Here is a 14,236-nt window from a genome sequence, read left to right as displayed (position 1 = left end):
TCGCTAAGTTTGGTTAAACTTGGTCCAGTAGTTTCAGAGGAGAAGATTTTTGTAAAAGATCACAAAAATTACCAAAAATAGGTAAAAATTTACTACGGTTTCCAACATTGTTAAAAGTTACAAAAACTTTCACAATTTATTTGGTTAATGCCCAATTAAGATAGTCACATTTTTAATCACGTGAGCAATTTAATTACTAATTTAAATGTTGCTCAAAAACAACTATTAGAAACTAAGTAAATTTATATATATTTTACTGTCAAAAAGACAGCGGCATAATTTAGATATTTATAATTTTGGCTTCTTATTGTATGATCATAAAAGCACCAGTCTGAGGGGGAAAACCAGAATATTTTTCTATATTTTTTTAGGATCACTGACATCAAGTTCACTGTATTTGTCAAAGTTGAAACATGATACATTGTATTATAGATATACATTAGTGTGTCTTTCTTTCCTCTTCATTGTAATTATTTATTTAATTGTATTCAAATAATTGTAATCATTTTGGTAATCATTTGTACCACTTGTGATTATTCTGCCTGTAATGCGGGGCGTCTTTAATTAACAATAAAATATTTTTGATTTGATATGCATCTATTTACAAGCATTTAATTACAAAGAATAAGTGTCTTGAGTCCTCAGTTCTCAGATCTAAATTCTTTTCATTGTAGTTTAACTTTTTCTATTTTATATGTAATGCGGGGCGTCTTTAATTAACAATAAAATATTTTTGATTTGATATGCATCTATTTACAAGCATTTAATTACAAAGAATAAGTGTCTTGAGTCCTCAGTTCTCAGATCTAAATTCTTTTCATTGTAGTTTAACTTTTTCTATTTTAAAAAAACGGTCTACTTTTCTATACTAAGACCTACTAAGAAAAAAGTAAAAACACAAAAATACGGAACTCCGAGGAAAATTCAAAAAAGGAAAATCCAAAATCCAAAGTCCAACACATCAACTGTCATATTTCTGACTTGGTACAGGCATTTTCTAATGTAGAAAATGGTGGATTGAACCTGGTTTTATAGCTAGCTAAATCTCTCACTTGTATGACAGTCGTATCAAATTCCATTACATTGTCAACGATGCATGAACAAAATAAACATACTCAAAGAGTAAAAATGTCAAAAATAGGGGTACAGCAGTCAATATTGTGTTATCATCTTTATCACTGTAATAACAACAAATGTAATGAAAACCGTATATTTCTATATTTAAAAAAATCGTTATCATTTTTGACCAAATATCCGAAAGCTCAATAAAACAGAACACCTCTTAAAAATATAATAGTAAATAGGCAACGCGGACCTGATAGAGAACGTCTAAATAATGCAAGGTAGCATGCTTTCTTAGACGTTCGCTTCAAATTTATATAACAAGTTCCCTGTCATAGCATGTTTCATTCTAACCTGGTATCAATGACCAGTCAGAAATAGAGAGCTATCAGGTTGAAACGTAAACCAGTTAACAAACCGGTATTTATTTTTACACATGTGTACATGTATGTCCTGGATTATAACATTGATTTTCTAACTTGTACAACAGGATGCCGTTTACAATTTGTCCATTTGACCACAGAGTTATAGCTGCAGGATCTCTGTCTATCACCACTGGAATTGCAGTTTTCACGACTTATAAATGGTTATCTGAAAGAAGGCGAAAAGCTCAAAGTAACGTTTATGAATCGGATAAATTAGTGAACGAATACCTTGCTTTTCATTTTGCAAATGAGAAGAACATTCGCCTAGATCTTATTCCTGCAAGTGCTCTCGACTTTCCTAAACGATGTGCTGATTTATGTCTTAAACACTCGGAGACTCTTCTGAAGGTATGTTTTATAGAAAAGAGGATTATGTCCACTGGTTTGATGAAAGGGAGACTACCCAAAAACTTCAAAATCACCATAGTCATCATATATGGGCATTTTTTTGTTTAAAGTACATTGCTCAGTGTTGATTGTTAGGAACTTTGTATTATATGTCTCTGTATCTTACAATTAATTTGGTAATTCCTACGAAGGTCTGGTTGGGGGACCTGAAAATTTTGATTTCCATAAAAAATTCTCATGAAAAAGATTTTTTCCATATTCTGTACAACCAAGGATTTATAACTATATAAATCTTGGCTTGGTACAACATACATTTCTGTAATCAGTATTTTATTGGCTGATTCTTTTACTTTTCACAGTTATCATGGTTATTATTTAGTCCTATAATATAAGACTGAAGGTTCATATTGATCATTTACATTTTTTATCAGATATTTTTATTTAATATCAGATTGTCAGATGTTCAACATTGATTTAAAAAAAAAAACATTGAATGTAAATGATATGAACCTTCAGAGTCGACTATTATTATAGGACTAGGTTAACGTTATTCTTCAAATTTTAAGTTTTGTTCCATTTTTCTCTATTCATTATTTTTTGGCAATGATATCCTATTTTGTAAAAATTAATGATATCCTATTTTGTAAAATCTAATTTTTGTACAATCCATTTAGACATTCTATTATTTTTTCCTTCCAAATTTATGAAATTAAAATTGACTTTAAAAAAAATGCAAAATAAATGAAATTGAAGATCTTTTCTGGCAAAGAAAAAAAAAGAAAAAAAAAAAGCTTTAGTTTTCGTAAAATGTACATGATGTTAAGGGCTGAAGACAGTTGACTCATAAATAGATGGGTTTTTTTTACATTTTGTTTTAATTTTCTGTAAATTTGCCTCATATCACCAGCACACAAATATGTATTTGAAAAAAAATCTTTTGTGTTGTATATTGTTGTGAGGTTTCTGTCACATTGATAAATATATCTAAGTCAGCAACCCAATAACACATTGAATAGAAAAAAACAATTTATTTCTTATTTGTACATTGTTTTATTTTGCAGTTTAATTCTGTTTCACGAGCATTAGATATAGGATGTGCAGTTGGTCGATCATCGTTTGAATTAGCCAGGAAGTTCCAGGAAGTCATAGGTATAGACTATAGTCAAGCTTTTGTTGATGCTTGTCAACAGTTAAAGGACCAAGATAGCAGAGTCTACTTCATCACAGACGAGGGAGAGTTAACCACAGGCTGTTCTGCTAAAGTTGCTGAGGGCATTGTAAGTTTATTCTGATAACGTTGGATGAGAAAATCTTCAATGCCATAAAAAAGAATATGTTTGTTTGCCCTAACCCTACATACTGCCCTACAAAATAGCTGCCTACTCTAAATCTTTTATTTTCCTGATGTGAAAAAGTTGGGTTTTTTTCAGTTAGTCTTGAACACTAAAACTCATCTGATACTTCCATTTCTCCATGCTAAAACAAAAAAAAGGAAGGAAAATGCCTACCTACCTTTCAACTGTCTATGTGTTGGGTATGGGGGTTTGGGCAAACCATTATATTTATAATTGTGGCCCAAATGAATTATTCATTCTAATTTAATTTGCTGTATATATGTATCTCTTTTAATTCTTACAATTTGAAAAAAAATATATGAAAATAAGTTGTTCAACCTTTTTGTGCTTATGGATATTTTTCGTATTGGAGTCTTCCAACACAGCCAAAAAAATCGTTAACCATAGGGGGGCTTTAGCTGGCCCCTAGTTGAATGAATAAGGACAATTCAATTGACACATATGTAGCATAGCCTGATTTGGTACAAACAATATGATATGAAAAAATAAATATTACTACAATAGTTTCACTACATGTGTCTTAAAACTATTTTAACAAATACAAATCAATCCCTACTCTAAACTAAAACTGGACAAAGGGAGACAACTCTAAATACATTAGAACCACATATTTTGTTTATTATTAGTAATAATTGATAACACACTTTTCACTGAATTCAAAGGGAACTTGGAGGATGAAATTTAAAAGACTTACTATTTACTGGGACTTGACTGTTAGTCTTTTGTTCTCCACCTAATTCAACTTATTCAATATTCTGACCAAAATGCAATTTGTTTTATTAATCCAAATTATTCAACTAGTCAGAAATTGAACTAACAGCTAAATCAAGTTGTGAAAGTACGTAGTGATCAAACAAAGCATACTTAAAATTTAATATGACTTTAATCCACTTTAATGTTATGAAAAATCAGTCCAACAGTTTGTATACAAATCTTATTGTCATTGTCATTCAAAATAACATTCAAGTCAAATGATGATATGAATTTTAAGTGATTTGTGTGTGTAACATGTTGACTGCCAAAAGAATGTACAAATGAACTTTTTTATTTTAGTACACCAAGTATAGATAATAAAGTAGTCTTCAGAATTGAAGAAACATTGTACAGCATTTTTTTTAGTTTTGGGTTTATCATTTACTCTGAAAATTTGTATTTTATTTTATTTTTATTTGTCTTGACAAACAGATTTGAGTTAAGATTAAATTTATTCCAGGATAAAAGTAGATGTTCCTTTCAACAAGGTGATGCCTGTGACCTTCCACATGACATTGGAAAGTTTGGATGTGTATTAGCAGCCAATCTTATCTGTAGACTGCATACTCCTTTAGACTTCCTCAATAGAATGGCTGATTTAGTTATTCCTGGTGGAATTTTAGTGATTACCTCCCCTTATACATTCCTGGAGGAATTTACACCCAAGGTAACTTCATATTAAATGTCATGTATGTGCAAAAACAGATTTCTAATATTTTTACTTATTTTTTGGTTTTGTGTAACTTTATTTAAATTGTAAGTCTCCTTCATTTATATTAATTATTTGTTGATATATTATGCTGATTACATTTCTCCAGAATTTAAGGCCTCAGTCAGTGGTTAAATGGTCTAAGTAATAGAAAAAAAAAAGGGTATCCATTCATGATACAAAATCAGTATGTGCACAACAAAAATCACCAAATGCAATGAAACAGCTACATGTACTTGTCCATATCTGTATCACTAGCCTGTTAATTCTAAGGTTGTGAGTTCAAGTTCTGACCATTGCAGGTTTGTTACACTATGAACTTATTTGACCAAGATTTTCAGTTTCCTGCTGATGGTTAATGGGTAACTCAAGGACCTCCACAAATAAAAATTACAGCCACATATAGCCTATTGTGCTGAAAATGACATTAAACACAAAAATCAATCAATCAATCCTTTATAAGTTCATATCAAATTAACTTTACTTCAATAGCATATAAGTATTACAATTCTTATGGTTATACAAAGTAGTTCCATGCTTGTTTCAGCGGCAGCATGTTATGGTTTAAATATGTGTTTGTGTAAAACTAAAGATTTTCAAATTAACATTTGCTGCTTTTCCGCTAGACATGCAGTATTAAGTAGTATAAAAAACCCTGATTGACTCTGAGTAACATGTCTTCCAGCGTACTGCTACTTTCTAATGTAGCACCACAATAAAAATATGATTCAATTTAGTACAGAGCAGCGTAAATCTTATGTACCCTCTTGTAATGATCTTATTATCCTGAATATACATTTAATATTTTACCTGTCATCATGTAGTGATTACCTCCCCTTACTGACTCCATGAAAAGTTGACTCCCATGGTGTACTCTCTGATGGAGAGTTTTTTCATTGGCAATAAATCTACATATTCTTATTTTTATATTAAATCATTCTTACATTCACAAAGGTTATAGATTGGACTGATTTATCTTTTATCATTTTAACTTTATTTCATTTACATAAGAAGATGTGGTATGAGTGCCAATAAGACAACTCTCCATCTATTAAAGTCATATAAAAAAGAAGATGTGGTATGATTGCCAATGAGACATCTATCCACAAAAGACCAAAATGACACAGACATTAACAACTATAGGTCACCGTACAACCTTCAACAATGAGCAATGTTCATACCGCAAAGTCAGCTATAAAAGGCACCGATAAGACAATGTAAAACAATTCAAACGAGAAAAATAAACTGTTTGTATTAATTTGTTTTATTTTTTTAGTGCAATATGCTTGGAGGATATATAGGTAAAGATAACAAGCCTGTGACAGGCAAGATGACCTTGAAAAAAGTATTAGGACCATCATTTGACCTTGTAGAAGAAGTAGATATGCCTTTCTCTATTAGAGAAACAGCAAGAAAAAATCAGTTAACTGTAGCCGAAGCAACTGTGTGGAGGAGGAAAAATGTTTAATGTTGGAATGATATAGTCATAAATATTTGAAGACTGACTAGAACAATTTTTTTTTTCGAAAAGTATATGAACAGAAAAATTATCTTAAATGAGTAATGTCACTACAAACACTTCTTTATTTCATATTATGCCACACTTGTTTTTTTAATTTCGAGCAGTGCTATACTACTGTTGCTTTTATTTTGGTTCTTTCCATAGATGATGTTTTGATTCTGCAAGAGCCAAATATACTTTTTAAAATCAACTGAATAACAAAATCCTCCCACAAAAAATGTAACTGGTCTTTGGTGTTATACAGTGTGATTGGACAACTTACACAATTTCCAAAAAGATACATTGGACCACTTTAACAATTTCACACAGGATATTTTAAAAAACTACTATATGCAATGATATTGAATGCAGCTGGTATGTGTTTTGTCTAAAATTAAGGGTTATTAGTTGTTACCTCCCCCTGAATTTAGATATAAATTGGAATTAATTCCCATTTAATTAAGATATTAAGGGGAGACAATCAGTTGCACCCAGAAGGTTACATTATCTCCCCTGTATATGGTCATATTGTACTGAATGTTTTGAACTTTCATTGCCATAGATACAGAAGGGACTATGTACTTAATATATATTTTTATAGTTTGCATAAAAGTTTATTATTGAGACTCAAAAATTTTGTCATGATTGAAGTTGTGTAAAAAATAAATTGGCTCAAATGTTATTTGTTTTTATTCTATGTTTTATGCATATAATTTTTGATGATACTTACAACCAGTCTTGGTTAAGGGATTTTCAACATTGGTTTAAGATTTAATCTGAAGAACAGTGTTGTTTACATCATCCTTTGATCTTGGATCACAGAGTCTGGTGCATACTCCATAGCTGCCTAAATAGCAATCATACATAAGAAGTGATTTTCCAACCCTTTTCAAATGGAACCTGAACCTTAGGCCACAGGCACTTGTTTCTATACATACGAAGTTCGACTATCCATATAAATAGAAGCTTCTATTTATATGGATAATCGACCTTCGTATGGATAGAAACAAGTTCCTGTGCTGTAGGTAATTGGGAAAAATTTGTCATATCGCCTATGAATTGGGAAGAAAAATCATTGTATTCTACATGTTTTAATGGTGTTATTTATTATTTTAAAATTCCAATTTTATTTCGTGTTCTTATTTGAACATACCAACCAGTTTTTTTTAATTCCCATATGCGAGTTTTCCATGGCCCTTTTTATCCTGATTATGTTATCCAGGTGATTCTGTATCAGTCTTATCCTCTCTGGTGTGCAAATGTTGTTCATGAGACTAAATGTTATACATGAGACTAAATGTTATACATGAGACTAAATGTTATACATGAGACTAAATGTTATACATGAGACTAAATGTTATACATGAGACTAAATGTTATACATGAGACTAAATGTTATTAAATGTTATCCATGAGACTAAATGTTATACATGAGACTAAATGTTATTCATGAGACTAAATGTTATTCATGTGACTAAATGTTATTCATGAGACTAAATGTGATCCATGAGACTAAATGTGATCCATGAGACTAAATGTTATCCATGAGACTAAATGTTATTAAATGTTATCCATGAGACTAAATGTTATCCATGAGACTAAATGTTATCAATGAGACTAAATGTTATTCATGAGACTAAATGTTATCCATGAGACTAAATGTTATCCATGAGACTAAATGTTATTAATGAGACTAAATTTTATCCATGAGACTAAATGTTATTCATGAGACTAAATGTTATTCATGAGACTAAATGTTATCCATGAGACTAAATGTTATTCATGAGACTAAATGTTATTCATGAGACCAGATGTTATCTATCAGACAGGGTGTTATTCATGAGACAAGATGTTATTTATGAGACAGGATGATATTCATGAGACTGAGACTAAATGTTTGTCATAAGACTCAATTTTATTCATGAGACTAAATGTTTATCGTGAGACTCGATGTTATTCATGAGACTAGATGCTATTCATGAGACTTAATGTTATTCATGAGACTAAATTCATGAGAATAAATGTTATTCATGAGACTAGATGTTATTAATGAGACTAAATGTTATTCATGAGACTAAATGTTATTCATGAGACTAAATGTTATCCATGAGACTAAATGTTATCCATGAGACTAAATGTTATTCACGAGACAAAATGTTATTCATGTGTCTAAATGTTATCACTGAGACTAAATGATATTCATGAGACTAAATGTTATCCATGAGACTTAATGTTATTCATGAGACTAAATGTTATCTATGAGACTAAATGTTATCCATGAGACTAAATGTTATCCATGAGACTTCATGTTATCCATGAGACTTAATATATTCATGTGTCTAAATGTTATCACTGAGACTAAATGATATTCATGAGACTAAATGTTATCCATGATACTTAATGTTATTCATGAGACTAAATGTTATTCATGAGACTAAATGTTATCCATGAGACTTAATGTTATTTATGAGACTAAATGTTATTCATGAGACTAAATGTTCTCCACTACTGCAGTAGAGACTGGTATACATAGGGAGTAATAGAAACAAGTTGGTAGACATGTGGAAATGATGCCTTCAGAACATTGTCATTCTGAGCACATCACCTGGTACTTTATTTTTAGGCACTATTCTGTCTCAATTGAAAGAAAAGAACTCCATAACTGATCAAATACATGTACACTATTTGAGTACCTTCCCAACATATCCCTTTTTCAAGATGTCTAAAAAAAAATTGTTATTGATTAATTGTTTTATTTCTTCTTGTCCTAAATAAACATGAAACATTTACCACTTGGTGTTAAACAAACAAAACTGAATGAATACTATGTGTTTAAGATATTATATTTAAATATTTTATTGTTATTGTAGTTTTTATTCACAAGAAGGCACATGCTCAGTATAATAATTAAACAGGTCATATTTTTCACTTGAAAATGTTGTTTGCGCAAAATATTCGACTTAGCTGTCATAGTTGAGTGGGAGATCTCCCTCTTGAAGGTTTCAGAGGTTGGCAGGTATGCCAGCCCACCTGCTGAAATTTCTCACCTTCTTTACAAAACATTGATTTAATGTTGATAGTCCTAAATAAAAGCTTTGCTACAACTGACAAATACATTTAATATGATCCAATAAAATATATGCATCAAAGAATTACCAAACTGGAAATACATGTGAACCTTGCAATCATTCCATACATCAAATATACTTTAAATATAGTTGACCTATTGCACATATTATCTAAGAAACAAAATTAACCAGGAAAACATTGATAAATTATCCATGAAAATAAGGTCATGGTCAGAAAAACCTTGCCAGACAGACATGTACTTCTTTAGATACTATCATACATAGTATCTAAGAAACAAACTTTACCAGGAAAACATTGATCAATGAATCATGACAATGAGGTCAAGGTCAGATGTGCTCTGCCTGACAGACGAGTACTTCTTTAAATATAGTTGACCTATTGCGTATAGTATTTAAGAACCAAACTTAACTAGAAAAAAGATTGACCATTGAACCATGAAAATGAGGTCATAGTAAGATGATAATTACCAGACAGGCTTAATCTTAAAATCATTCCATAAACCATAGATATAATAGCCATCATCTATGACTATTATATCTATGCATATACCAAATACAGTTGACAGAAGAAAAACACAGACTTAAAACTTAATATTGAGCAATGAACCGTAAAACTGATGTCAAGGTCAAAATGATAAAACATGTCAAACTTACATTTAGAACATAAAATATTTTTCATTTTGCATATAGCCTTATATGACAGTCCATTACTAAAACTTTTACCAGTCCACTCAACCAAGAAAACGGGATCAAGGTCAAATTACACCCGCCAGATGGACATCAATTCAATTCAATTATTTATTAACCAAATGTTTTACAACATATAGGTACATGAACACCTTACAAACATTATATTAAAGGGAAACTTCGCAAAAAAATCAAAAATTGATATTATGTTCATTCTGTATAAAAATGCTCAAATTCATAGATATTAAAGTTTTATTCCGCTAGATAAGCGATCACCATCGATTTTAAATTTAGAGTATCAATTCTCCGAGATCCGCCATCTTGTCTTCTTTCCCGATGAATAAAAACGATATGTCTATAAACCACACAAATGCATCCTAAAGCTTTTCATTGGTCGAGATATAAATAAATGTGACCTAGAAACATATGGGCACATGACTATGTACAGTATTCCCCGTCACTCTGAGTCTTGTTTACATAATAAATACTTCAACCGGAGGTCAAAATTCAACATTTTTCAGACGTTTTGGGAGTTATTTCGGTGCAAAATCAAGCAAATTATGTCATATTTTACAGATTTTAAGCACAAAATTGATTGAGACAACGAAGGGTGATGATGTTTTCAGGATTTTAAATATATTTTTCTTACAACGTTGAGTGGTTGAAGGCTTTACAACGTCATTTGTTGATGTTTACAATTTGCTCAAACTCCTCGTATCACATTTTCTGTAGTTATTTAATTATGCTGCTGATGTATAACAGATTTATGGGCGAGATTTATGTATTACATTGAAACTGATTTAATCTATGAACGAATTTGTCCATATAAATAACTTCCATTGTCTGGAAGTAGACCTACCCCCCTTTTTTCAACAAAAAAAAATTCAGTAAGTCAAAAGTTGTTGTCTGAATAAGCATGCAAAAGTGCAAAGTGTAAGCACTCAGCTAGTCTTTGTTTTAAGCCAATTTTTAGGGTAATGGTTAAAGTTATTCTTTGATTCTGTAAATTATTATAAATCTGAAATGTTTCAACTTGTCAATTTTAAAAAGTACATGTACCAATCAACAAGAATTGCCTGCCTAAATACTCACACATGTTTATAAATGTCTGTCCTTATTATGCTTATCAAGCAACCTGATGTACACTGTGACTAACTATTCATGTTTGAGTGTTTCTGGGCCCTGGGGCATATTTAACTCTTGAGAACTTGAGATTAACATTCAATAGGAATGCCCAATGCCTAGTACATCAAATTCTTAATACATGTTAGAGCTACATGTATATGACCATTTAAAGCATTAACAAAATGCTATATCACTTCCAAGGTCTGGTATATGAATGTCTCACTCTGATTTTGTTGCATTGATATAACTGCTTGACCCATATTTTTATTTTACACCAGTTTACAAGAAAACAAATCTTGGACACAGGATCTATTCTTTATTAAGAATCATACCATTCCTATATCTGTGTGCTGATTTTTCTGCAATAGAATACCTTTTCACACATTTTACTCCATTCTAAAAGCACACAATTGCAATAATTTGCAAAATCATGTGTTTACATATCTAGGAAAAGGGTACATAGACATCTCATTCATAATACTACACAAGGAGCAGGATCTGCTTATTCTTCCAGAGCACATGAGATCAATTATATGTTGTGGGTTCAAGTTGATCAGTTTTCTTTTTTCTAATTTGTATATTAGTTACTTTTCATCAAAAAGTCTGAAAAAAGAGATATGTATCTACTGAAAATGATTTATTTAGGTGCAGGGGTTGCCACACTTTGAAACCTACATGGAAGCAAAACAGTGAAAAGTCATGTCATGATAGGCTACTTGAGAGACCTCACTATGTCTAGGAGAAGTGAACAATTCTAGAAACTTTCCATTTAAGTCATTCAAACCTTATAAAGAATAAAAGACCATCATTTTGACTTTTTATATCTTTTTTTTTCTTATGTCTCAAATACTACAGTACATACATGTATATTTCTGATACCAGTGACCGATCCAGAACTTTTTCTATTTTTTTTGGGGGGGGGGGGGGGGGGGTAAGGGGTTGCTGCTGCTGACTAACTTAAGAGGGACCCGCTCCAGTGATTCCCTATTTAATCAACCATTTTTTTCCTATGAAAGGGGGGCCCTATGAGAATGCTAGCTTTGCATCAATGAATCTCAGGTTTTTCAATGACATTAAGTAATATTGTATTGCAACAGTATAGTGTCTCATGTACATTTACCCCACCTGTTTCACATTGTATGTATATTTGAAAATATAAAAATGTTTAGAAATAAAAGTTTATTAAATGATGAATAAATACAAAGTCATAAAAATAATGTTAAAATAAAAAATATGTAAAAAGTATTTTAAACATTTAAGGAGAACTATTGTTAAAATTAAAAAGTTTTTTAAAGTAAAATCAAGTCAAATAGTCCTCTGTCCCATACATGTAAATCCTCAATATAGAAATCCTGCTCTTCTTATTCCTATTGTTATCTGAAAATATAAAATTTATGCAGATGATATTATCAAATGAATATAATTGGAACTTCTCTAGATTTTCTATATGATCGGTAAATTATAATATATTTTAATTGTCTACTGTCAAAAACATGATCTTCTGAGGTCCCAATTAAAAAAAAATGTTCAAAAGGAAATACTGGAATCCGAAGGATCAATCTCGAAATCCTGAGCTATAAAATTACCAAATCCAGACGTCCCGAAAAAGGTTCTCTAGAAAAGGTAATACTTATACACACCAACAGATGTTTGGAAAAAATTTCTACTTATAAATTCATTTACTTAATATTTAAAATTCATCACCATAATAACATATCAACCTTTTTAAAAGATATAAATAATGTTTTAATAAAGTATAACATAATATGCAACATTAAATTATCTTACAGGTATCTGTTATTTAAAAGATAACTTTTCATTCAATCATTCATATCTTTAATTCTTCATACCAGTAATTGATAATAAATGTATCCAACGCCAATAAAACCTGGCCACAACACCAAGCCAATACTGAAGGTGGCAATAAAATTCAACAATAAATCACATAATTTTTTTTTAGCATGGAAGGAGGGACAGAATTTATACTTTCCTACTGGTGAATATTTCATATACCTGAAACCTTTTAAAAGATATTTTACATGCCCATATGCACTATTCAGCAAAAATAATAGTACTGTTGTTCACATAGACAAGGGTCTGGATGGGGTGTTCTGTATTTATTTATCATTTAATCTTTTAGGTCATTGGTCTCTATTTTTTTTTATACTTTTTGTCCATAATTTCTCTTTCCTCAATATATAAATTAGCACATCAATACTGTAAATTCAGAAATTATTGCGAGGTTTTTATTATTGCGAAAAATGCGACAGAGTTGTAAACGCAATAATTAAAACTTGCATTTTGTAATATTTTAACTGAATTAAGCATGACTTTTCTCAAAATCGTAAAAATTAAAATTGCATTCAAGTTTAAAATGACAAAATCGCAATAATAAGTGCACGCAATAATTTCTGAATTTACAGTAGTTCAAAATGATTATGACCAGACCTAAGGCTTGCTGCTAAGAATATTAAAAAAAATTTCTGGGATGCATAGGAAGTCGTCCCAGAAAAAAAGTAGTCTTGTCAGACTTACATAATAATTTGGACTAGCATGTCATTTGCTCTATTTTTTACTTATTTTATGGTAAATTTTCTCTATTCTTCAGGGGCGGATCCAGGATTTCATATTAGGGGGGGCGCAATGTTTATATTTGCCGAGCGGAGCGAGGCGAAATTTTTTTTTAGGTTACTTTTTTTAAATATTCTTCTAAAGGGGTGCAATGTAGGTATTTCGAACTATTTTAAGGTACAGTCAGCAAGGAATTAAAGTTTCAAGTAGAAACCACCTCAATCCAACCTGACAACAATCTACAATGAATCACTAACTAGTATCATGGACAGACAGATGTAAAACAATATGTTCCTCTCAGTTATGAAGGTAAGGTCTCCTACAACATTGAAAAATCTTCAACAATCTCCTAACACCAATAACTTACGCACTACATGTAAGAGATTCATTCTGCATATCTATGATTGAGTTTATAAAGATGCAAACCTAAACAGAAGCTGAAGATCATGCCAACATTTTATTTTGATTCTGTGTTCCTATGCAAACCAATCTACACTCAAGACACCAGCACTTCTAAAATAATCTATATGTTAATATCAGGTCATAAATATCTGTCAACCAGTCCTTGAGAGACATTGGTGCTGGTAGTTGTGATAAACAGAAAAACAGAA

The 14,236-nt window shown here is 30.8% G+C and overlaps 2 protein-coding genes across 2 annotated transcripts in view; both read left to right on the top strand.

The window, feature by feature from the left end:
- The window catches only part of LOC134710057 (estrogen receptor-like), a 232,667-nt gene that overhangs the window by 76,353 nt on the left and 142,078 nt on the right, over nt 1–14,236 (top strand). The gene's annotated exons all lie outside the window — the stretch shown is intronic.
- On the top strand, nt 1,460–6,835 carry LOC134710055 (uncharacterized). The gene is made up of 4 exons (XM_063570212.1): nt 1,460–1,835; nt 2,897–3,112; nt 4,404–4,610; nt 5,929–6,835. Exons 1-4 carry the CDS (start codon nt 1,554–1,556, stop codon nt 6,118–6,120), a joined length of 897 nt encoding a protein of 298 aa, XP_063426282.1. The 5' UTR covers nt 1,460–1,553; the 3' UTR covers nt 6,121–6,835.

Source organism: Mytilus trossulus, chromosome 3 (genome assembly GCF_036588685.1).
Source record: "Mytilus trossulus isolate FHL-02 chromosome 3, PNRI_Mtr1.1.1.hap1, whole genome shotgun sequence".
NCBI lineage: Eukaryota > Metazoa > Mollusca > Bivalvia > Mytilida > Mytilidae > Mytilus > Mytilus trossulus.
Note: the sequence above shows the minus strand (reverse complement) of the source record. Positions and strands in the feature narration are given on the sequence as shown.

Coding starts and splice junctions, on each gene's coding strand:
- LOC134710055 (XM_063570212.1), top strand. CDS start 1,554: ATGCCGTTTACAATTTGTCCATTTGACCACAGAGTTATAGCTGCAGGA. Junction 1,836..2,896: donor ACTCGGAGACTCTTCTGAAG/GTATGTTTTATA, acceptor TTTATTTTGCAG/TTTAATTCTGTTTCACGAGC. Junction 3,113..4,403: donor CTAAAGTTGCTGAGGGCATT/GTAAGTTTATTC, acceptor AATTTATTCCAG/GATAAAAGTAGATGTTCCTT.